General features: G+C 36.8%; 1 protein-coding gene across 1 annotated transcript in view; it reads right to left on the reverse strand.

Moving 5' to 3' along the window:
- The window catches only part of PUDP (pseudouridine 5'-phosphatase), a 63,177-nt gene that overhangs the window by 11,859 nt on the left and 25,514 nt on the right, over positions 1-25,804 (reverse strand). The window contains exon 3 of the mRNA XM_059493576.1: positions 13,229-13,458. Within this exon, the coding sequence (XP_059349559.1) occupies positions 13,229-13,458 (230 nt within the window). The remainder of the gene's footprint in view (positions 1-13,228; positions 13,459-25,804) is intronic.

Raw genomic sequence — 25,804 nt, forward strand, 5'->3', positions numbered from 1 at the left:
AAAGACTTTGCAAATAAAATGAGAGCCATGGTCATTCTAAATAATACTGATCCCTTTGCTGTATTTATAAAGAAATGCAAAAAGATGGTTGGCTTGGTTTTGTCAGACAACACAAGCTTTTAGTACCTCTAGTCATTCAGACCTTTGACTAAGATTTATTAACCCGTCAAACAAAAGCAATTTTACAACATACACAACTGCAGTTCATTTCAGAACATTTATTGCTCTGTAAACAGAAAATCCAGATTCTGCTTAAACAATCTATTCCTTTTCTTCCTCTTGAAGCAAGAAGGAATACACAGTAATAAGAGAAATTCTAAGTGAAAAATAAAGAAGTATTTACAAATTTATTTTCACAAATACATAAAGAGCATAAAGTTAGAAATTAAAATAGACTTTTATGGTGACTACCTCAACTGAGAAAATATCCCCCACATTTGGATAGTATGGGGAGGGGAAGGGCAAACTGAATAGGCACACAGTTCCATGTATACTTTGCATATTTTCTGCTGTGCAGTGCCGCTCAAATGGCTGTGAGAGATGTCTAGAAAGGAGGCAGTTCATTAGGAGATTGAAACAGAAGGATTATGACACCTACCTGAAACATGATCAGGTTATCCAATCTCCCTTTTTAGAGAGAAACATGTGATGCTAGGGAAGGGGTTGCTGCTGTTTGGGCATAGAGCCTCCTCTAATTGCCTGACAAAGGGGAGGCAGCCACAGCTCCCTGCTCCCAGCTCAAACGGTAGTAAGGCTGAGCACATATCTCCCAGCAGGCACCACAAGACACATAAATAAATAAATAAATAAATAAATAAATAAATAAATAAATAAATAAATAAATTTACATAAGGCTAGACACACAGATCAATGCAGTGATACTCAGCACTCCCAAGGACCCACAGGTTCATTCAGCTGCCTCTTCTCTAGTGCTCACAGGATTGCATTTCAGCCTGGCCACTGGCTCTGCAGATGCCTGGGCTGGGCCCCTGTGACCTGCAGTCCCAGGCTGTGGGCTGGCACCTCATTTTGCCCAGTTGCCAGCACCCAGATCCGTGCTCACTCCAGATGCTGGTACCATGAACACACTGGGCCTCTGCCTGGGTCTGGTTGCTGGCCACACACACAGAGGCCCTTCAGCCAGGAAGAGTTAGAAGTGGAATTTGTAAACACAGGACACACTACACTGGTAAGGAGCTGTGCATGGCCAGACAAATGAATGTGTCACCTATTTACACATCCAATGTTTTTTATCCTCTTATCTCTCTATTTCCCTATAATAAATCCTGATAAAACCCCAAATTATCTTCCTCTGCATCCCATACTGAGAGTGACACTGTCACAGACATCTTTTATAAAAAATCCTTTCCTTAGGATTTTTCCTCCTGAGAAGCTGAGAGGCCTCAAGTACAAAATGTAAACAATGGTTATCTACTGCTGTCGAATGCAACAAGTGGATCTGTAATTGGTCTCATAGAGTTGTTTCTAATTAGTGGCCAATCACAGTCAGCTGGCTTAGACTGTCTGAGACAGAAGCTTTTGTTATCATTTTTTCCTATGCTATTATTAGTTAGCCTTCTGATGAGAACCTTCCCTTCTATTCTTTTAGTATAGTTTTAATGTAATATATATCATAAAATAATAAATCAAACCTTCTGAAACATGGAGTCAGATCTTTGTCTCTTCCCCAATCCAAGAACCCCTGTGAACACTGTCACACGATGCTCTAGACTGCATCTTTCCTCAGTCTAAAAGGATTGGTCCAGCATTGATTTACCTTGATAGCACTTCAGGGATAGCCCTGGGAGGGCCTGAACAGGCTGTCCCTCCCTTTGAGCTCCTAATCTGAGCTTCTGTCTACCTCTGGGACTCTGTGCTGCCCTGACCATATGGAGATGGGCACCTGATGGATGATGACTTCTGCGACTGATGTGGGAACTGTTGGGAAGGTGTGACTTGGGATCCCCCACCTGCTGTCACATCTCTCAGCTCTTTTGTGGCTCTACAAAGAAGCTTTTAACACAAACCCCAACATCTGGTAAAGGATCTTCTTAGAATCCATCCAACTCTGTGCAAGTTTATGCATCACATGCTGCTTGATTCCTAACATGCAAGACCAGGAATCCAAGTACTTTCTTTTACAGGTCTTTATAACCAGGGCCTGACATGCCATACACTATGCTAAATACAGAAATCAATAGAAGAAAAAATGATGCTCAAATCAGACATCCTATTTTTCCTTTCTTCTCAATGGTGCTATTATTCCAGTGTTCAGTTTGATCCTAAAGCAATACACCACAGCATGTCACATGCATTATTATGTCTTTATATTGCCAAGTAACCGAAATCCTTTTATTAAAATACAGCATTCTGTGATGGATTTCTTCATCCTTGGACTGACATTGAGCCTGAAGCTCTTACTAGTAATCACTTTACACAAAGCCAGATCACTCAGACATACTCAGCTCAGACAGAGAAGCTAAGGACTCAATTGGCAGATTTTTAAAAATGGTGTGAAAGCTGGCGAGACTGAATTGTTCTAGAAAATAATAGACACATTTTAAAATTTCTGAGAAAAACTACACTGAAGGCCTTTTCTAAGTATTCTACTAACAGAACATTTTATTCACCATTCATTAGCACTGTATTATTTAAACAAAATCAGAGAAACAAGAAAGTTACTGCACTAAATATTAATCATCTTTAAGAAAATTAAGGCTGTAATTTACTAATATCAGCTGTAAAGAGGACCTGTAAATATGAAGATAGCACTGAAACAGTCTTCTACCAGCCTACTCAAAGTCAACAATCATCCTTCAAGCATACTTGCTCTTCAACTAAGATTGCTAAGATGACAGGGGAAAAAATCAATTGAAAGGAGAAAGGGACAGAAATAAATTGTTCAAACACTTTAGAATTACTAGTTAATGCAATACTAGGATAGAAGATGAAACTCTGTCATCAGTGTTCCTAAAAAAACTTCTTTACTTTGAGAGAAATGCCAAAGTGCAAATTTGTAGCTGATTCCTCTTTCCACTATCTTCATGAGGTTTTAAATTTAGACATGTAGCATCCTAAATATTTGAAGAGTTTTTCCTGTAATGTTAGGTCTGTCACATCATCTACCAATCCTCATGAGACAGAATGCTTAGCCTCAAAGAAGTGAATGCCTTTACTATTTCAGTATATACATCATTAACTTATAGACCATTTCCTCACATTTCATCTACACTCCCTAAAAAATGCTTGAGAAAGCCATAAGGACAAATGGGCTACTGCACACTATTAACTCGTTATTATTTATAATGAAGGTATATAGATTACTTAGTGCAGCTACAAATTAAAGTTTTCATTTTCACCTTCAAGGCCCTATATTATCTTACCCACAATTACTTATGTCTTGCTTTTATTTCCTTCTACTCCCTAGACATCTTCTATTCTTTCACTTAATTGCATTCTTTATCTCTTTCTCCCACTTCCAGCTGTATGTCTTATATCATGCTGACCTCTGTGCCTTGTACAATCTTCATGCCTACATTCTTCATTCTTCTCCAGCAGTATATTTAAGAATACAGTCTTTCTGGAATCATTGGTACATGCTCTTCGTCCTCCCTTTCTTATTGCTGGGTTATTAACTAAAATTTGTCTTGCTTAAATTGCTTTTGCTACTTGTTGGACCAGGGCAGCAGAGAACACAGCTGAAAGCAGATTTGTCTGATTTACTTCTTATTTTTATTAGAATGACCTCTGTTAACTCTAACTCTGAGGAGAACTGAGGGACTTGCTTGCCATCTAAAACACGAAATTGGAATCTTGTTCACTAAAAAAGCCACAATGTTCATTAAATAGATTGAAGTGTGTGCTTATAGTGCTTCGTTTGTACAAGCTACATCTGTACTTAGAGTCTTAGATGTTTACATGTATTTCATAGTGCTCGAAAAATTGCCCAGAGCAGACTCCATGCCTGTGATCCAGCGTACATGAATATGATGCTTTTTATCCCATCATAGTTTAATGTGTACTTAAATATAAACAGGATGACCACACTGAGCAGCACACAAATGTCAGGAAAACAGGGAAACATTCCTAGATGCAGTATTAGTCATGGTATGGTAGAGTAATAGCATCATTCCTGACTTTTAGAACACCTGACTACAGGAATTCCACCTTTCCAAACTTCAAACACCTACTGTACACAATATAACTCTTCACAGAATTATCATATGACCATTGTACTAGTTATCACTACAACTGAAAAATACTATCTTCTGAGGAACATCTTAAAAAATCTGCAAACATTTTTTGCTGAAATAAAAAAAATCCTCTCAATGAAAGTTTTTGGCCTGAAAATTTAAAAAATCACATCTAATATCAGTCTTCAAATTATATATTGTAGCTAATCTAAAGCTTGCAAATGCCTTCTACCTCAGATACATGATCATTCTTTCTAAAATGAAAGGTTCTGGTTTCGCTTGCTTGGGATAACTGCATTATTGAAAGTGAAAAGCAGTAAGGTTACATACTGTTATGCTCATGGCACTTTTGAATCAGTAGTATTTTGAGTCCTTAATAGTTCTGAAGTTCAGGACAATAGGCAATCTCTAATGTCTCCAGACTGAGCTACAGGATGCAATAATATGTTCTGGAGACAAATTGAATAGATCACTGTGACCAGGTGTCTGTTCAGGAGAAAGAAGACAATTTCCTAATGGAGGAAAACATGTTCTGTAACAGAGGATATTTTCAGCAATGGATGAAATCTCATCAACTGCTCTTTGCTACTCAACAAAACCTTGAGGCTTTGAAGCAACTAACCTATGAAGGAGTTATAACATCAAAAGACATTTCCATTACCATGCCATTATATTGGAAAATAGTTGCAGTTGTATTTTAAAATAATTCTGGTGCTATTCAGGGAAGTATTGACTAGTAATCCTTACCTCTATATTTAGTAAAATCTGCTGATAGCAGAAAGTTTTGTAGGTCATCTGGGATAACATCTGTAAGAACTTTGGAGTGACAAAGTAGTCTACTGGGCAGTCAAGTGTCAAATTAAATAAAATGGTCAAGAAATGTGGCAGTAAACATTAGCTGGAAGAAAATAAATGACATATACATTTTCTAATATTTGGTTTAAATACTGGGCATCATTGTAAACAGCTCAGAGAAAACTCAGGACTTGGGAGACCAGCTCAGTGAAAACTTAGAGCTTGGGTGATATTATTTATATTCACAGACATATATAAAATGGTCTCATCTGGAATGCTCCATGTACTATGCTCCACAGACATTATTCTATGTTAAAATGTTTTTGATAGGAAGAGTAAGAAAAAATGCAATCAGAATGCTTACGAAGAGAAAAAAAACCAAACAACCATATCACTATCCTCACTCCCACAAAAAATCCCAAACACAATCCTTTGAGATGGTGAGGTTTTGAACAGACTCTAAAGAGCTTAATTTACGGAGCAAAAATTAAAAAGGGATGTGACAAGCAGCATTTACAATACTGAGTGGCAGATCAATTACTTCTTATCTTTCTCACTCATAACATAAAAACTGACACTGGAACATATGCAACATATACAACATATACAGAATTCATTGTCCCAGGCACACATCAGTAGAAAGAAAACCCACAGATCCTGTGGAAGAGTTACTAAAGCCTATTTTTTGTCTGTTTTTGTTAAAAGCAACTTGATATGGGAGCAATAGAATTTAAGCGGATAAATTAACCCCCTCTAGCTAAAAGGTGATTATTAAGCTGTGATTATTAGCTGTCACCAGAGATGGTATCAAATAAGCTGGACACTGAATCTGAGCATGAACAGCAATTCCTGTATTTAGCACCATTTAGACAAAAATGAAAAGTTTTTTGGTTTTTTTTTTTGTTGGTTTGTTTGTTTGTTTGTTTTTATGGAACAGAAGGGTAGAATTTCTACCACTGCTTGGAATTGTATTCTAATTTAAATCAGAATCACTCCAGTCTTACTGAAGTTAAACTTGAACCATTTTCATCTTGGCTTTGAATTATGCTATTATTCTAAGAAAAAAGGTGCTGAAATGGAAATGCTAAGCATCCTTTTTTAGCAGACAAGTCTTCATATCTTCAGTTCTTTTGTATACTACAAGGTCTTTTATATTTATAACACCTATCACAATAATAACGAAAAAAAAGATCTCCAGTACTCCTTTATGGAGTACACTTTGTAATCACCTTCTAAGTGCAATTATTTCGTGATGCAGCAATCAGTCTGTGCAAAAAGCTTTGCCCTGTTTAGACTATAAATAATTTACCCGTGTTAATTGATGGCTCCATATGTAGGTTTTCTGCAATCATGCCAAAAATACAGACTCTTACAAATTCTTTATCACACAGCAGAAGAACCCTACCATGTAATATCAGCTCTCTGAAAATTGCCTAAAACCACATCTCCACAAAGAACAAGTAATTTAAACAAACTAAGAAATTGTTGAAAGCCACTGTTACAACAAGCTCTGGGTGATTACAAAGGTAACTCCAGATACAGAGAGAATCAGTGCACTAGATCTTATTGAAAGAGGATTTATTCATGCTTGCTCTAACTCAAAAGACATTAAAAACATTTTTTGTGAAAATTCTTGTTAATTAAAATCTAATTATTCAATGATTGCTGTTTGGCATCTCTAAGAAAACGCTCAAGGTCTTGAAAGAAAGAAAAGATAAATCAGTGAGCAAGTTATCATAAAACAAGGATTTCCCCCCTCTTTTTTCCTAGTTGCCATGCATAATTAATATGTGATAATACTCATAATGAGTTCCCTAAAACAATTAGCAACACATCTCCAGCGACCTGCTAATCTGAATATAATGCCTTTTGAATTTGGAGGTGCACCAGTCTCTTTGTGCTTACACACTCACCTCACGTAGAAGCAAAGAAGGCTGCAGAGCATAATTTATTATTCTGCATCACATTTCATCAAGTCCCTTAGCAGCTACTTGATAAATTATCAAGACAAATGCAAGGAAAAAAAAAAGTATTCCTACCTCTCCACCCTCCCAAGTAGAGTACCCCAAAGACTAAGAACTAATTATAATCCTTCTTTCCCCTTCCGATCACTAAGATACCTTCAGTGAAAGCAAACCTTGACCAGGTTACTTTTTGCATGGAATTTCAATGACTTTTTTCATCTCCGTAAGACAAATACATCCACATAAATAAACATGCACTGCAGTAACAAGGGCAATGTCTGGAACACTTAAAAGTTAAATTACTTGCAAGCCATACAACATCTCATTTTTCTTCCACAAATATATAATAGAGACTGCCAGTATGGGGAGGGGTAGGTTGGGAGAGTGGGTGAGGGCACGTGTGAACACACAAGTACACATGCTTTAGAAGAAAAGGGAGGAGTAAATCAACCATAGGAACTGAGAGCATGATAATTGAAAAAAAACTGAAAATGAACAAACAAAATTACCCTTCCTTTAATTATCTTTTAAGTATAAAACAGTGGCTTATTATGAATTTAGGGAAAAGATGCCTGTGTATAGTAGTGTAGAGGACCAGACCTAAGCCTGTTTTGTCTCAAATATTCAGAGTATTGCTACAGGAAAGATGATCAAAGGAGAGGGTCCCATGGAGGTGGGGCAGTGCTGTCCTGAGCCAACTTTCTGAAAAGAAAGATTAAATTCTTCTTTCTATCTCAAAATGCACCTTCAGCCAGAAAGAGTTGTGGAGCAACATTGATGTCTTTTCATAATAAGCAGCCACTGGCCTGTGCTGTATCTGCCTCTGTCAGACTACACTGTCTGAGAACAGTGATCATCTACAAACTCTTTGTCATCTCTCTCCCTGAATGCAGCCTAGCACTTTAAACTTCATACTCTGACCATTACCATCACAAGTTATATCCACTGGAAAAAATCCAATATCTAACAATATGCCAAAACAGCTGGTAAGAACTGTGAGTCCAAGGAAATAAGAGAGCAGGGCTTGGGTAAATCAGAATGGCTCATACCATGAACAGCTATTTAGAAGGTTGTTTCAGATGAGAAAAAAATCAGTAATCTAGGCCTAGGCAAAGAAAAACCAGAGCCAAGCTTGAAGAAAAAAAGCACTGATGTATATTTGAACTAAGCTGAAAAATGTCAGTGGTTTTACATTTAATGCCTTTATTTCCAAAATAAAAAATTTGTGAATCATAAACATTCAGAAAAGAGTATAAGTCAATAAAATTGAAAGGAACAGATTTATGGTGACTAAAACATTTGATTTGAACAGCAGGGATTCCAATTTACAGTTCAGTGCACCACTTAGAATGGTTGTTCATGTCTGTAATTTCTGTACTTCAAATAAAGTACTTCTAATACATTCAACTTCCAGGTATACACAAGGAACAAAAGCAACATCACTAATTAAATACCTGCTTATCTGAAAACCATAGTGAGTAAAATATATGCACTACATGCATTCAGTCAAAATGGAGGACTTGAGTGGGGGAAAAAAACTAGAAAAGGTTTAAAAATGAAGCAGATAATACAAAAAAAACAGTTTTAGCATTCTTTTTTACAAAAGCTCACAACAACAGTGGTCACATTAAGCGCTAAATTAACCTTCTTTATCCAGTTTTAGTTGTACAATATAGAATAAAATTACAAAATATTTGAATGTCATAATGTTCTGAATCTATTGTTCTTCCCTTATATCTTCTAGAGCAAAAAAGTCACAGAAAATTTCTCTTTGAACTTCTCCATTCTATGACAAAATGCCCACTGAGACTCATAAATCCTAATGCCATTTAATCAGTCTGAAAAAATTTTAATGAGCTCTCTCTAGATTTGGTACAGAGATTATTTGTAACTATGGGATCAATTAATTAATTAGAAATGGAAGAAACTGCAAAGAAATAGTGTTTTAAATTAAGGGAATGATTTACATCACTTGGAACTTTTTAAATAGAACAGATTGATTCTTCATAAGAGAGTTATGACCATTTGTGTTACTACAGTCTATCCCTCTGTTTAAAAAGTTTATATAAATGGATTTATTTGCTTTTAAACTACTACTAAGGTCCTTTATTTTACAGAAAAGCTATAAGCAAATCTACCAAAATACTGGAAAGAAATGCCTTAGCCTTCAATGCCCTGAAAAGGATGTTAATTAATCTGTGTGGTTTTGATGACAGAAACATATTGGAAATATGTATAAATGCTGGCATGTGGATGTCAGAAACCTCTGATTCAGAGCCATACTTAAAATAAATTTATTTGCATCCCATTTTTGTTATTATGAAACAAAACTTCTTCAAGATAGCATTGAGAAGTTGTATTTGATATATAAATATATATATGTATAAACTATAAAAATACACACAAATGGCTTGGTTACTATAACTCTTTTAAATCAAAATTTAATATTCTGGTATTTCAAATCCCAAAAGTATTATTTTAAATAATGTGAGCTCTGTAAATTATAGAGGAACAGAAAAATATTGTTCAGCAAAAACTTTTTTTTTCCCCTTATTTTTTTCTTCCCAGATCAAATCTGTGAAGTTAATCACTGAATCACAGGATGAGTGAGATTGGAAGGGCCCTCCAGAGATCATCTGGTCCAACCTCCTCCATTGCACAAGACTGTGTCCAGACACACTTTGTGTATCTCACAACCTCCTGAACAACCTTTGCAAGTGCTTGGCCATCCTCACAGTAAAAAAAAAAAGTGTTTCCTTGCACTCAGTCTCCTGTGTGTGTCTGTGTCCCTTGCCTCAGGTTCCATCACTGGGCATTGCTGAAAAAAGTCTGCCTCCTTCTTCATTACAGTCTTTCTTCAGGTACTCATATGCATTAATAAGATCCTATTGAGCATTCTCTCAATTCATCCACACCACTAAAGATGTTAAACAGGGCTGCAGCCAGGATTCACCCTCAGAGCACACTAGTCACTAGTCACTGGCACTTGTGCCACTGATCACAACCCTCTGGGCCTGGCCACTGAGCCACTTTTGCTCCACCTCACTGTCTGCTCATCCACATCATGTGGGTGAGAGTGTCACAGGCACCACTGTAGCTCAGGCAGAAAACAGCCACTGCTCTCACCATGTCCACCAGGACAGTCACTTCATCAAAGTAGTTAATCAGGCTGTCAAGCATGACTTTCCCTTGGTGTAGCCATAATGACTACTCCTGATGGTTTGCTTATCCTTACTGTGCCTGGAAATGATTTTCAGGATAAGTTGTTCCATCATCTTTTTCCAGGGATTGGGATGAGGCTGAGAAGCCTGCAGCTCCATGGGTCATCCTTCTTGCCTGGCTTCAACACAGGAGTGACATTTGCTGTCTCCAGCCTTTGAGCACTTCTCCCAGTGGCCATATAGATCAAAAATTATGGAAAATGGTCTTTCAATAACATCTTCCAGATCTCTCAGCACTTGAGAGTGCATTCCATTAGGATCCCTGGATTTATTAATGTTCAGTTTGTTTAAGCATTCCCCAACCAGAATCCAAATAGAAATAACACTATGAAAAGTGTTTTTTAATCATCTAAATAAAATATATGAAAAAGAACACAGTGTTTTGAACATTGTGGCCTGAAAGTTCTATAATATTCAAGAACACATCATTTCTACACATATAGTTTTCATACAAGTTGCATCTGTGCATTTAAGAGCAGAATTTGGAATATGTTTAAAAATAAATTTTATTAAAATACAAAATTTCTTGTATTTAATTTTTAGATCATATTTTGATTATCTGGCTAATTTACTTACATGATTGCTTATATGACTGGGCATTGTTACTAGCATTGGATGTTCATATGATGCTTCATGTAGCACAAGATAGGAGACCTAGGCTGAATTTGCAGGCTGTATTTTTTTTTAAATTCCTGTGCTATCATTTTATCATTATGCTTATTAAGTTCCTAGTTAAGCAGAGACTGCAAATCAAAAGATCAACATCTAAGAAATTTCAAGATGGATATCTATGACATCCTTTAATGACAGTATAGCAGATATCATATCCATTTATAAACCACCTAAATACTGGTCTACTTGCAGAAGTATTCCTGCACAGCAATTGCCACTGGGTGATATGACACTACAGCTAAATTCTGGCTTTGGTTTTCCCTATGCCTACATTGTATTTTTTGCTAACAGCAGGAATAAAGTTTGGAAGCAAACTTGAAAGTTCTCACTTTCTCCCTGATAGCTGGTTTCACTGGGTATTTTGGTATGTACTAGGTTGCTCTAGCCAGCATCTCCAGTGAAAGTTCTCTGCAGGCACTCATCAAGCAAGCTCCAAGGTTTAAGAGTACATAAAGCTCCAAAGAACCTTATCTCAGCCTGGGATCACAGTAAATCCAATCCAACTGAAAACATTCAAATAATATATAGCATAGACCTCTGAGCCCAAGCACTGCCTATGATGCTCTAACAGTCTGTTTTGCTTAAATCCAATTATTTGCTTATGCACACATTAGCTTTACCTCCTGATACCTGGCTGCAGCCTTGCATGTTAATGATTGCTGGCATGAAATCCAAACCTGTAGCTCTATTAGCTCACTGCTTGGGACAAAACACTGCAGATGACACTATTACACTGCAACTGGTCACAAATGCTTTGGATAGTTTCACATGCACTGTTTTCACTTCCTTCCTCTTTGGAATTCCGTGCATTTGTAAATTTCCCACACTTCAACATTTGTGGCATTTTTAGATGGAACAAAAAAAAAAATTCAGCTGAATTATCTGCACTAAGGGAATCTGATGCTATAAACTTCTTACAAAGGAAAAAGATGGATTCAAACATCTATGCCCTTCTTCAAAGGAAAGTGAACAAAATTGAAAATACACAACTACTGTTAATGATATGTGACACTGATTGTCTAACATACCTTTAAAGTTTAAAAATATTTAGTGTAATACAGATGCTAGTATTTCTTCATGTCTTTTTTTCAATGCTAACATAACTAAAGAATACAAGTATCTACACACTGTCACTGGTTCACTGGTTTTGTTGCTGTCTTTTGGTTTGTTTTCAAACTTTTTGATTGTTTTAAGTATTACTATCTTGTGGGTTTTCTGAAATAGAACCACAAAAACTAAGGGTTTTGGAAAAGCTGTCCTGCTCCTTCCATGAAATTATAGTTTAATTTGCCATTAACACAGCTGACATTCAATTTCCTTGCTTATGTACATTTGGTGTACCATTTCTGAACGTGCAAGTTTATAAAGGAAGTAGATTCACACATCAAGACAAATTGCAACAGAAAAAAAATCAAACCAAACCCCAAACCCAGTTTGGTTAACTCTGTTCAAAAGTAAATCACACTGCACCAAACTTAATTCACTTTGTATTCCCAAGCAATGAAAATACCATTTAGACTGTGGGTGAGAACTTGAAGTATGAAAGGTGAGGAATCTTACCTAATCATTCCATATGTATTTGTGTAGCCTTTTTTTTCCCAATAATTTTACTGAGAGAACAGTAATCACAGTCTAATCTACCTAATTTTTTTCCCTAAAATTATCATGCAACACATATTTCTGCAGTAATGAAAATAACTCCAAAACTTACATTCAACTTATGGCAGAGAAGAAGTGAGAAAAATATTCTAAGGATAAAGGCAATTTGATTTAAAATAAAAATGAAGACATTGTTTTAACTAACTCTCAGTGAAATTTTCTTCCCACAGATTTCTAATTCAGAATAGTTTGTAAAGTTATATATAAGACAGGAAAAATTAACACATCCACTATTTGAGAAAGAGTGCTCAAACTGATAGTTTTAAATTGGAAACAAGGACTATGATCTCAGAGATTTAGACTGCTAGTGGAAAGATATAGCTTCAGAAAAATATATGTCCTCATCACAAAGAACTATATTTAATGTTTTGACACTTAAGAGGTAAATCAGCCATGAATGTTTCCAAACTCTGAATAGTGAAGTTAAGCTTGTAGACTTATATATACAGAAGAAAATCATTACGCTTTCCTATTACTGCATGCTACCATGTAGCAAATCAGAGCAATCTGCATGACAAACTCTAAATCCCTCTCTTGGACAGCACAAACATCTTTGAAAATGGGGGTTGCTAATTTTAATAATGTTTATATAAATCTAAGTATCACATTAAAAAAAACATTTCCAAATATAACCCAAACAGAAAATTCCTAAATGTAATTTATGCCCTAAATTAATTAATTAACGGAAAATTCCTAAATTTAATTTGTGCGCTCCCCCTCTTACCTTCTCTGGTGGTGCAGGAGGTTCAAATCTCTTTGCACAAAGCAAAAATGGATCAGGATGCGGCTTGCCACGCTTCAACTCAGGATCCTCTCCCAACACAATGTGATGAAAAAGACTAAAGAAGTCTTTGTGTCTGCTTGTTTTTAGCTCAAATGATGCTACACCCGAGCTGGTAGCAACAGCTATGGGTATCTTGTGTTTGTGTAAATGATGGACCAGCTTACTGACTCCTGCAAGACAAATATACACATTTTAGTTTTTATAAATATGCATTTAAATTGGTATACATAGTAATGTCTACACCCAATTACAAAGCATTTAGCAATACTTCAACAATGCTGTCTTACTGAATGTGATAAGCCTATTTCAAATAGTCAGTGTAAAAGAAAATTCTTGCTATATCTGAAATGTTCCTTCTACACTCAAAAATCATGAAACATTCTGTAAGCTATATACATACTTTTTCTGCTATCAAACAATGCTTTTCTCAAAATCTGTCAAAAATGTGATTAATAACACTACATAATGAGACCCACTAGAAACTCATTAAGCAATGTCCCCACATCATGTAAGTTTATTAGTTAAAACTCTAAGAGTTTGAGAGAACATTTTCTGTCATATACAGTTATGTTCCTAGAAAAAAATAAATCAAAGAAGTATACTCCTCTCAGTGGATTGCAGAGTTTTAATTCCTGAAGCAGGTATCCAGCTGGCTCAAACCAGCCCATAAGAGAGCATAGTTTCTCTCTTTTGCAATTACTAAAGCAAGTAACACTGGGCAGAGGAGAGCAGCTGTCAGTCACAGTTGTTAATACCAGAGCTTTATCTATTGATGCTGTGAACCCAGAGTAATGAACACCTCAAGCCTAATGGGTAGAAATTTCAATCTGATCCAGTCTTCTAGGGAAGGTTAATGTAGCAAACAGTGAAAACACAACCAGTCTGTGTAAAAGGGAAACATACTTTGTTATTCAGTGCAAGTTTTGAGCTTTCTCTGAAGGGTTTTTAATACTCCTTTGCTGAAGTATTCTAAATGCTGGATACCATTCCCAGACAAAACAATTAGCATTATCTAATAAAAAACAAGTGTGGATGTCTGGTCTTTATCAATTCCCACGTGAAAAATCCTCCATACATGTAAAATCATTTCAGCTGTGCTTTTTGGCATTAATCCCAACTGTACTGGACACAGGGTATTAGTTTCAGGTACTTTAGGTTCAAGTAGAGTCCAGTGGACTTTTGGCTCCTTGAAACAACTTGAGCACAATTCTACTTTCATTTTCCAACTACATTAATTCTTATCCTATTTTTCATGCCTCGTTATACAAAAATAATCTTATTCCTTTCCGCCTGATTCACTATCATCATTATGTCTGGTCTTCACTCCCTTAAACCATTCCTACTCTCTTAAACCATTTCACTCCCTTAAACCATTAAACCATTCCTACTCCTCCTTTGCCACCTCAGCACCTTTGATTTGTACTTCCCTTGTGATCCAGCCATTCAATTCTATAAACAACCATGTTATCTGCCATACATTTTTCCCAGGTATAGTCATATGCCCAACTTTGAAAAGCTGTAAGTACTACTGATAACAAAGTGTGTAGATTAGTGAATAGGTGCAGCAACTTATCTATCGGGAAATAGGACTTGTAGGTATGACTCTCTGCAGATTTCTCATTTTTTCTCCAGAATCGAATCAAACAATTAATAACTGACATTTCCAGCTCCATGCTTGTATTTGAAGATGGCCTTCAAACTTTGAATACATGCACTTCTCTAATGTTAGATTTTGAGATGGATAGATATAACAAGCACTACTCTTCCTCTAAGGTCAATAGATCAGCTATTTAAAAGCCTTCTTATGCTCCACTAAGTGGTTATACTAAGCAAGTGCACTTTTTCCCAAATGATGCAACTATGTCCTCTCACTAAAATATGATGTTAAATACAAGCCAGCTTCTTATGCCAGATAGTTTATATCTTCATTCTGAATCATGCCAAGTAAGTCTATATTAAATTAATGGAAGCACTGATTCCTTAATGTAAAGCAGGAGTATAAATGTCTCTTCCCTAAAATAAAATGCATTCATTCTAAAGAATTTAATAAACTGGAACGTTTAGCAAGGCTAGCATACATAAGTGCTGTAACATAAAGTAGTCCAAAGATTACACAAGCAGAAGACTCTTCTTATCTCCTACGCTTTTTCTATGATATGGTTAGTTTTCTCTCAAGTTGTGCTCTTTTCAAATAGCTAATTTTCTTCATTCCCACTGCATCACAGCTTCAGTTCATCTCTCACTGGGTATGCTTATTCTGTTTCTATTGGAGGTAGCCAGCCAGAGAGAAGCACTGTTGCAGAAAGGTTATTTCTCCAGGGCTCTCCCTTGTATTCCTCGAGCACATCATGATTCCAGTGTGTAAATGCGTCTGCATGTGTATTTGATTTCTCTTTTTGACTTCCCTCACAATAAGGGAGCTAAAATGCAGTTTTAGCTAATATCTCCAGAGAGAAAATATTTACATTATTCAGATGCGCGAACGCGTATGCGGCTCAAAGTCCGGCTAGCTAGAGGGGAAACGGCCGACGCCTCCGCTGCATCTGAGATCAGCCCCCCTTGGCGTCGTGGCCTCGGGCTGGGCCGAATCGCGGACTGGATTATATGCGCTGGACGAGACGAGGAAAGGGAGTGACCACTTGCTGGGGGTTAATGTCGGTTTATTGAAGGATGGCAGGTACCAACGGAGGGAGGGCATCGACCAGCAAAATGGCCTCGGGCAAGGGAGAGGCGAGGTTTTAAAGGCAAGGGGTGGAGAAAGGAGGGAAACCCCGCTAGCAAATAGGAAAACATACAGGGAGATGCACAACATAAATGACATGCAAACATATCCAATAAACACAAGGTTAGAGAGGAGCCCCGGGACCCCAGCCAATTACATCCCCCAAAGAGAAGAAGGTTCTCGAAAGCTGGGAGGAGTGGGGGGTGATTGACTGAGCCCAGGGAGGAGGAAAAGCTTACTTATATGGTAAAATAAGGGAGGGGAAGTTACATAACTTGAGCAATTGACAACTGAAGGGGGCAGGGGTAACCATAGTAACATAACTGTAAGGAGAGCTGTGGCGGGAAAACTGGGGAGGGAAGAACCATTTTACAAGGACAAAAGGGGAATGGTACATAAAATGGGGGAACACAAGAGAAACTTAAAAACGCACTACAACGTTCAGAGAACATGCCCCTTAAAAAATTATTATTTGCACACATGTAAATAGAGCAAGATAGAAAAAAAAAATGCAAAGGGCAAATCAGCTGCCCGCAAAAAAAATTAAACTGCATTTGGAAGAATAGCTAGTATAACTTGACAAGCTCAGAACAATAGCAGCTGAAAAATATTTTAATTTCAGGTTTGCTTCCCTCTTTGTAAAAGCTATAGATCAGGAAAATCCATTTTTGTTTGCATCAATTGCCACCAGCTTAGTTCTAGACACTTTGCCACCACATCAAATTACTGACAGAATTATTTTACTAATTCGGCATATAATTCTTCATTAAGAATATAATATCTTCCTTAGTATCTATTTTTTTCTAAGAAATTATCAACAGAAGGGGAATTGAGGAACTGCTTTAAAGATCTGTAAGAAACTTCCCCTGGCAAATACTGTGTCATTATATCTTCCTTAGCTACAAAGATTTTTCAATGTACTGACAATCAAAACCAACCAAATGAAAACTCAATGGTTATGAAGAAGCATACTGAAAATTCCCATGATCTCCCTAACTTCTAATTTATTTATGGCACCATGTAAGGGATCATGGACCACCCATCCCAGAGGGATCATCTGCTAGACTTCTTGGGACTACCCTCCACCTCTCCTACTGAAAGCTTAGTAATAGAGAACAAGAATAAAAATTCAAGAAATGTCAAAAGAAATGAGGATCTCTGTTTTTCCAGCATAAGAATACACTCCAAATGTGGCACACAGGCAATAAATACGGCCACAGGCAATAAATGTCTTATGCAGAACAACATAAATTCTTCAAGTAGTTATAAAAAATGAGGAAAAAATATCCTCATTGCTATGATTTATTTCCAAATGTACACTTGTTTTTAAATAGTAAAAGAGGTAAATACTGTATCTTTACACTATCTCTTTAAATAAGAAGTTTTAGATTGAACCTTAATATATACTAACTACAACAGTTAAGTATTAGGGACTATTGCACAGAAAAGAATTGTAAGCAGAGTTTTGTTACAGAAGCTGCAAAGGAGGAGGATCAACTTTAAATGTCAGCATCTTTAAGACCCAATTAATCACAAATGTCAATGAAGTTATCAACTTTGAGGGAAAAAAGAAAACAAATTAAACAAACAGAAAGGACCTATTTCTTCTGAGACCACAGACACATTTAAAAGAAAGAGATCGTTTCTTTTGTTCTGAAACTTGCACAAAAGTATGTACATTATTTTATTTTTTTGAAAAATGAACTTTTATCCCTCCATTAGACTCCAGATGTGGTGTTGTTTGCCTTAGATTCAGCTGATATCATGGTGACTAATACATTGGATCAACTGACAAACTAAAGATAAGACTTATACTGAACAACAAAACCCTTGAGCTAACCGTCACATTTTCCTTCTAATTGACTAATACTAGATGTTCACCAAGAGTTCAGGAAACCAAATAATGTTATACTAAAATGATCTAATGAGAACCCCTATCTAATTATTTACATGCTATTACAACACTGTTTTCTACATTATTCCTTTTAAGCTATCACTTTTTCTAATCAAATGACATTATTGATCATGAAGTGAAAATTAACAAGATGAAACTCCTGAAAGCTAACTCAAATTGATTGAAAGCAAAGGAAAATTTTATTTTCCTTTTAGCTTTATACAAACATAATCTCTGTGTCTTGCACAATAGTTTAGAAGTTTTTGCTACATTTTTGCTACATTTTATTTTATATAATTTCAAATTTTTGTACCATGCCTTTTCTTGTATTTGTCTATCTGTAAACAAAACACTGTTCTTAACTTGTATCACTTCTGTATATACAGATTCAGATCTATTTCTTTTAAAATGCTTTCAGATAAAGAAGGAGAGACTATAAAGCTCTTCTGGTTTTTTCAAATATTTATCTCCAACCAAATTTTCACCTACGGAAATGTTACAGGAGTATAATGAGAATGTTTTTCAAGATAAACAAGAAAGTGATGTCCATGATAAACTGGGAAAACATGTGAAATGAGCAAGAGAATTATACACACCACTTCTGGAAGGAACCCTAATTTCAGTTTCCTTTGTTCCCCAGCAGAACATCTCTTGTATTGCATATCAGCAAAATCTTACAAAAGGAAGGCCCTACAAAATCATGGCTCAAGCCTGTTACTTTGGTTAACTAGAAAAGGACTGTGTGAAAGTGACTCAGCTGAGTTAGGGGTAGAAAAACAAGTTATGCAACCATGAAATGTTCACATTGTGGTGTATGGTGGTAGCTGATAACTGCTAACTGGACTAACTGCTCAAAATGCCTGGTTTTTGCAATAAAGCAGCTCTCCTTTGCACCTGCCTGGGGACTCTATGTCACTAAGGACCCTCACTCACCTACATTGGTGTTTATATTTCTGCTTGCAGTTGATTTATTTGAAGGCATAACACCATCATACAGACAATCACACAGCAAGCTCTGACAGTACCTTAGCCTGAAAATCCACTGTTTGATGTCTTATACACAGAGTTGAAGTCCTACAGTCTTCCAGCTCCAGGAAAACATCTGGTTAGTGTACTGTCAGCACAGAGTGCAGGAGCACATAAATACTCAGACCTACACAGACAGCTCCCCTGTCTTCTCTAATGTCTGAATCCTAAAGAGATGAACGTAAGCTATGTAAGGAAAATGTCCTTAAAAATGAACTTCACAAGACCTTTACTCAAGAAAGTATACATTGCAAGTAGGACCATAATAAGTTAAACATCTAGAATTTATAAGGTAGATTCTATGAAACCTAAGCTTCAAAATTACATTACAGGGTCTCCTACATGGCTGAGAAGGCCTCAAATAAACAAGCAGTGTCATTTTCAGTGGCCTATCACAAACACCACAGTGTACTATACCCCTCTTGCCAGTGCTTAGTTCTTCCCTGACTGGCACCTAGGTACCAATTACATCTTATTTCTGATAAATAGTATTTTATCCACAATGCAATCCCAGAAAGAAAACCAAGAAATCAATAGGAAATAGAGAAATATCAAATGTGTGTGTGTGTGTGCGTGTGTGTGTTGTTGCTCCTAATTTATCTGAAAGCTGGCATTCTCTGCTAGGAAGGACATATACCAGACATATCCACATTTTCCCACCCTCAAACAAAATCCAAACAGCTCACAGGGCTTTCAGATCTGCCCCAACCACCAAGTGGCCAATGAAATCAGGTTATATTGTGAAATTTCCATAGATTCTGTGTTTCCTTCAGATGCAAGTGGAAGTTCATATTAAATTATTACAGAAAGCAAAAGGCTACATGTATGGAAATAATAAAAAAAAATTAGCTAGGCTTAGGTTGATTATTCTGTGTCTTTATCTTCATAGTTGTTTTTTTTTAGAAAGCAAACATGCGAACTCGGAAAACGCAAAATAGAAAATGTGTATTTTAAAAGTGATATGAAGATGACTTACTATGTTCAAAAGCTTCTCCACACTTTAATCAGCTTAATAAAAATACTACTTCTCATTTCACAGAATAAGCTGACTTGGAAGAGTTCCACAAGGATCAAGTCCAACAAGCTTACACATGCAGGCCTCAATAGTTATGATTAAAGTAACAACTTTCAGGCTACCCATTGCTGCTAGGTATAAACTTTGACATAGTTTTGGAGACTACAAAAATACTTCAGAAAAAGTGAGGCATTTAGAAAATTTTACAGATTGTCTTATCCCTCTTCCGAGGTAGTTACTAGTTATGTGGTAAGTGATCCAGTTACAATCTTGTGCTATGTTTGTCTGTATTTCATAATCACAATCATTTCATTGCCAGTCAATTTTCATTGTTGAAAAGATACTCATTCTCCTTACTTAAATAAGTTTTGAAGACCACTTTTCTTTGTACTAGGTACTAACGAGTACTATTAGTCATATTTATTTTAATGTCAAAGGAAAGGTTTTATTTCCAAACTTTTTGCTAAGCAATGTGGTGGTTTGAAAAAACAGAGTATGGAAATACATTACAAAGTTGTTTTTAACAGAGAACAAAAACTCTATTTCGTGGGTAACCAGATCTTTCCTTATGCATATTTCATGTATACATGCTTATGCTTTCTTGGGAGGGGTAGTTGGGAGAGGTGTAAGTTATTTATTTATTTAATCTGACTTCTTACTCGCATTCAAAGACACAATTGTTTTTATTTTTATTTTCATATCATGTTTGACTAATCTGTTAATCTGCTACCTCTTTTATTCTGTTTCTCTTTTCCTTTGCTGATGTAGATGTATGGTTTGTTTCTCTTTCCTTACTATACTTTTGGAGCTTGTTTACTCCATGTAGCTTATGCTAATACAACTACACTTGCTAAGACTTGTAGCTGAGATGCAGCATATTCTGAAAGAAACAACATGGGCTACAGACTTTTTAAAAGAATACAATATTAATCAACAGATTTTCAGACCTGTGCACTGAAGTATTTGTTGGAAGAACTGTACCAGTCACCATATCCTTTCCTCATGTAGTCTGTGCACAAATTCATACAACGTTTTGCATTGGAAAGGACTTTGAAGATCATCTAGTTCCAATCCCCTGCCATGTGTGGGCCAACTTTTGTTAGGTCCAGTTTGCTCCAAGCCCCATCCAGACTGTCCTTGAAAACTTTGGAACATTCACAGCTTCATCAGGCAGTCTTTTCCGGTGCCCCACCACTCTCACAGAAAATAATTTCTTCCTAATATCTAACCTAAACCTACTTCCTTTCAGTTTGAAGCCATTCCCCCTTGTCCTGTCACTACAAGCTCTTGTAAAAAGTCCTTGCCCAGATTTCTCATGAGATACTGAAAGGTGCTATCAGGTCTCCCTGAAGTCTTCTCTTCTCCAGGCTGAACAACCCCTATTCTCTCAGTCAGCCTTCAAGAAGAGATGCTTCATTCTTCTGATCAGATGATCACTTGTTCTCCTCTGAACTCATTCCAACATGTGCACATCTTTCTCATGCTGGGTGCCCCACAGCTGGATGCAGCACTCCAGGTGGGGTCTCAAAAACAACAGAGTAGAAGGGCAGAACCACCTCCCTTGACCCACTGGCCATGCTCCTTTGGATGCAGCCCAGTTCACAGTTGACTTTCTGGGATGCGAGCACATGTTGCCAGCTTATGTTGAACTTCTTGTCAATCAATACCCCCAAGCCTCTCTTGTTAGGGCTGCTTTCAATCCATTCTCTTCCCTGTCTGTATTGGTGCTTGGGATTACTTCAATTCAGGCACAGGACCTTGCACTTGCCCTTATTGACCTTCATGAGCTTTTCCTCGACACACCTCTCAAGCCTGTCCAAGTCCCTCTGGATGGCACTCCTTCCCTTCAGCATGCTTACTGGGACAAAAATCATCAGCAAATATGCTAAGGGTGCAATCAATCCCACTGTCCATGTTGCCAAAAAAAAAGTTAAATGGCAATGGTCAAATACAGCTTTGCGCTTGTCTCACATTCAGTACTCCTACACCTACATCTATCACAGCATTGCTCTTCATTCACCACTGTGTAGATACGGTTACTTTTCTACTCACACTAAGCAGCCCAAGAACAGAGGACACCTGACCTCTGTGCCTAAATCAAGGCTCTTTAGACACAGATATTCAAGTCCACTTAATTTTACTGTAATGTTGCACAAAACAAGCTGTTCAAGAGTGTTTGGTGTATATCTGGAAGAAAAGATTTACTGCTGACAAAAAGACTAAAGGAAACCAAAGTGGTCCATGCAGTGTTTAAATTAACTGTGCACACATTATGTATGTCTTGATAATTTATGTCCACTTGTACACAAACAGAAATCTCAAGGATAAATATAGCTTGTGTATTAAAAAGACCACCCCTTTTTCCCAAAATCATTTACAGTTCCCACACTGAATGTGATATGTGGTAGAGCTTTTCAAGATTTCATCACTTTCTTTAATCAAAGAAAAGTTAACATTTGCACTCAGCTTTGTCACATTGATTAGATTTCTAACCAATTCAATGATAAGGAAATCCTTAAGTTCACAAAAACAAATCTATGGCAAGAAACCTCAGCAGCCTCTGAACACTAAGAGCACTCAGCAAAACAAAACAACCTCACTTAGAAAAAGAAGATATTATTTGTTAACTTCAGTAATAAAATTATTTTAAAATATTTTTATGAAGTCTGGTGTGCTACAACAATGGCAAGCCCTTCACCGATGCTATTAATTTTATACGCTTGCTCTCAATCCTCAGGTGAAGTCAGGATTGCTGCTGTGAAGGTGACAGTGTGACAGAGATGGGGTTATCCCTGGCTTGGTTTAATTGCCAAGAATGCTTTAAACTGGTCAGCCCTGAACAGGCAGTTGGACTAGATGGCATTTGTTGGTCCCTTCCAATTGAAAAAGTTCTATTCTATTCTATTCTATCCTATCTTATCCTATCTTAACCTAATTTCTGAATCTCATCAAAGTATGGAAACACAACTCTCAGATCAACCTGCTTCTTTCTTTGTTATGACATACTGTTTAAAAATGCTTGTTGCAATGGTATGGCATCCTTTCTTAACCTTCAAAAGTGGAGGTAGAAACTACCAGCCTACCCCCTCATTTTGGAAGGTCATGACTATTAAGAAGGAATTTTGTCTTCTCATCTTATTTCTCCCTAAAAAGTATCAGAGACCCTTCTGGTTGGAGAGACTTCTTATTCATCAAATCATTACTCTCATTTGAATCTGGACATACTGACACATGCATGACCATAGAAGGAACATAAATATTAAATTTCACATAATTTAAAACCTCCATCAACTGTGTTGCTGATTTCCTGACAAAAACATGTTTGGGATGCAGTCCTGTAGGACTTGATGTAAAGGTTTAGTGTTTGATATCAGCCTAACAGGAAGCATCATTCCAAGTTTGCAGCTAATTGGCTAATCTCTAGGGGTTACAGGCCCACCGAGCCCAGCACGGACTCACTAGAGCTTCCTACCATTGAAACAAAAACAGCAAGGATAAGAAAAGATCATGGTAGGAAGTCTGTTTAACTGTCAAGGGCGCAACATGAATCAAGGAAGCAATGGTTAAGCAAACTAGACTTCTGGTTGAATTGAACTGTTCAAGAAAAAAGAAATTTGGAGTGAGTTGCCATTGACATTTAAACTGTCATCCTTTCTTCTCCTTTTGTGCTTTCTGACTGGCTTTATTTGGTAGTAAAATTGAGGTATGAAATTATCTTCTCATGGCTGCAAAGGACAGTCAGTTGCACTTGAACTGGAAAATAGTTTGCACATCACATTCTGCACTGGCTGAAGAGGACATGCAACAACTAAATCCCAGTTATCATGAAAACAGTCCAGGAATGGAAAATGTCTGAAAGGCATACACAGTCACACAACCCTTAAAGATCTGTGCTTTGTGATAATGATGATGAGATGAAACCCAGTGAAAGAATAACAGTAGTTTCATAATCCTGACACGATTACAGCAACTATTGGTAGTTGTATCATTTGGAGTTCAGTTTTTCTCACTCTATATATGCTAGGTTTATGCAAAAGCACACATATATACGTATAGGTAAATATACATATGCATGGTTTTCTTCTGTTCTGCTTGTTATTCCCTCATCTTCTGACTAAGCACTTCCCTGCAACATAGACCACTCAAAATGCATTTGCAGAAACAGAAAGCCTACTGCATTACTCTTGTAGATAACAATGTCTGTACTCTGACACAAATATTTAGAAAAGCAGCACAGTGGCAGGTCTGCCATTTTTTAAGTGTAATCTTGGATTAATTTATTTCTATATTGAATCAAAATTACCATTCCTTAACATACTTTCAGAACTAAAAATAAATCTAACTGTGAAAAACTCCCAAATAGTTACCAGAAAATTCCATATTAGAAATGGATGGTGCCTCTTAAACAAAATTTGTATTTTGACCACAGTCTGATGTATTGAAGCTTGTCTGTCAGTTTGGCCATACTGAAATAGCCCAAATTCTGTCTTCAGCCACTCAGATCTCAGAGGTGCTGTACACTAAGTGGTATACCTGTCATACAGCCTGTGCCATGGTTTAACCCCATCAGGATACTAATATCACACAGTTTCTCACTTTGTGCACATTCCTACCTGGAGGGTCAGGAAAAGAATCAGGAAAAAAAACAACTTGTGGGTTGAGATAAGAACAGATTAATAATAAAAACAAAGTAATAATGATAATATTAATACTACCAGTTGTAAAATGAAAGGGAGAGGAGGAGAGACAGATAAAATCTAAGAAGAGCGATGCATGATACAATTGCTCACCACCAGTTGACTGATGCCCAGACCATCCTCAAGCCACAGCTGGTCCCTCTCCTGGGTACCAACTCCAGTTTATACACGGGCATGATGTGCTATGGTATGGAATATCCCTTTGGCCAGTTCAGATAAACTGTCTTGGCCATGCTCCCTCCTGGCTTATTGTGCACCTATTCACTGGCAGAGCATGAGAAAATGAAAAATCCTTGATTTGGGGCAAGCACTACTTAAACATCAGTGTGTTATCAACTTTATTCTTGTACTAAATCCAAAACACAGCACTGCACCTGGTACTAAGAAGGAAATAAACTCTCAGTCAGAACCAGGACAAGTTCGTAACTTGTCAGATGAAGAACTGCTTTGCCAATTAAATTTTCATTCAACTTCCACACTATCCTTAGCCATCTCTGACATACCTTTACTTGACTTAGGAATTTACAGCACTACCATCTTTGGCAAGATCATGTGCATAGCTCATCCAGAAACAAGTGCCACTTTGTTTGAGCCACTTTTTCAAACATCATTGGCCACTGCTTAGCAGTGCTTTCCACCAAATCAAATTTCAATCCAATTTTTTTTTCACAACTTTTAGAAACAGTTTGAAAAATAAAATGTCATCTGTTTATTAACTGTCAAAAGATGACCAGAGACACAGCACTTTAGAGTACTCTTACATCATGAATATGACAATTAACTTTCACTTTCCTGTATTTACCTGTAACCATCTAAAAGATCAGTTCAGTCAGGGAACAATGGTAAACTCAAACATTACCACAATCTTACATCTTGCACAACATTCAAGAAGCCCATTCTTAATTCAACAGCATTGAGTGACTGTAGAATAAATCCACAATCCATTAATAAACATCCTCAGAAGACACAAAAAGACAGAATTGGATTAAAAAATCTGGTTAACTGGAGAACAGTTTTTAAAGAAACTGAATAGTAAGCAGCTGGAGACATTTTCCCCTTAGCTTATCAGCTGTCATCATCCTGGTTTCCCAAAATTCATGGCAATTCAGCTTGCATCCTAGTTCACATAAATTCTACTTTAGAATACGGACTGAAAAAAGTT

The sequence above is a fragment of the Ammospiza nelsoni genome, chromosome 2, assembly GCF_027579445.1.
Source record: "Ammospiza nelsoni isolate bAmmNel1 chromosome 2, bAmmNel1.pri, whole genome shotgun sequence".
NCBI classification, from domain to species: Eukaryota; Metazoa; Chordata; class Aves; order Passeriformes; family Passerellidae; genus Ammospiza; species Ammospiza nelsoni.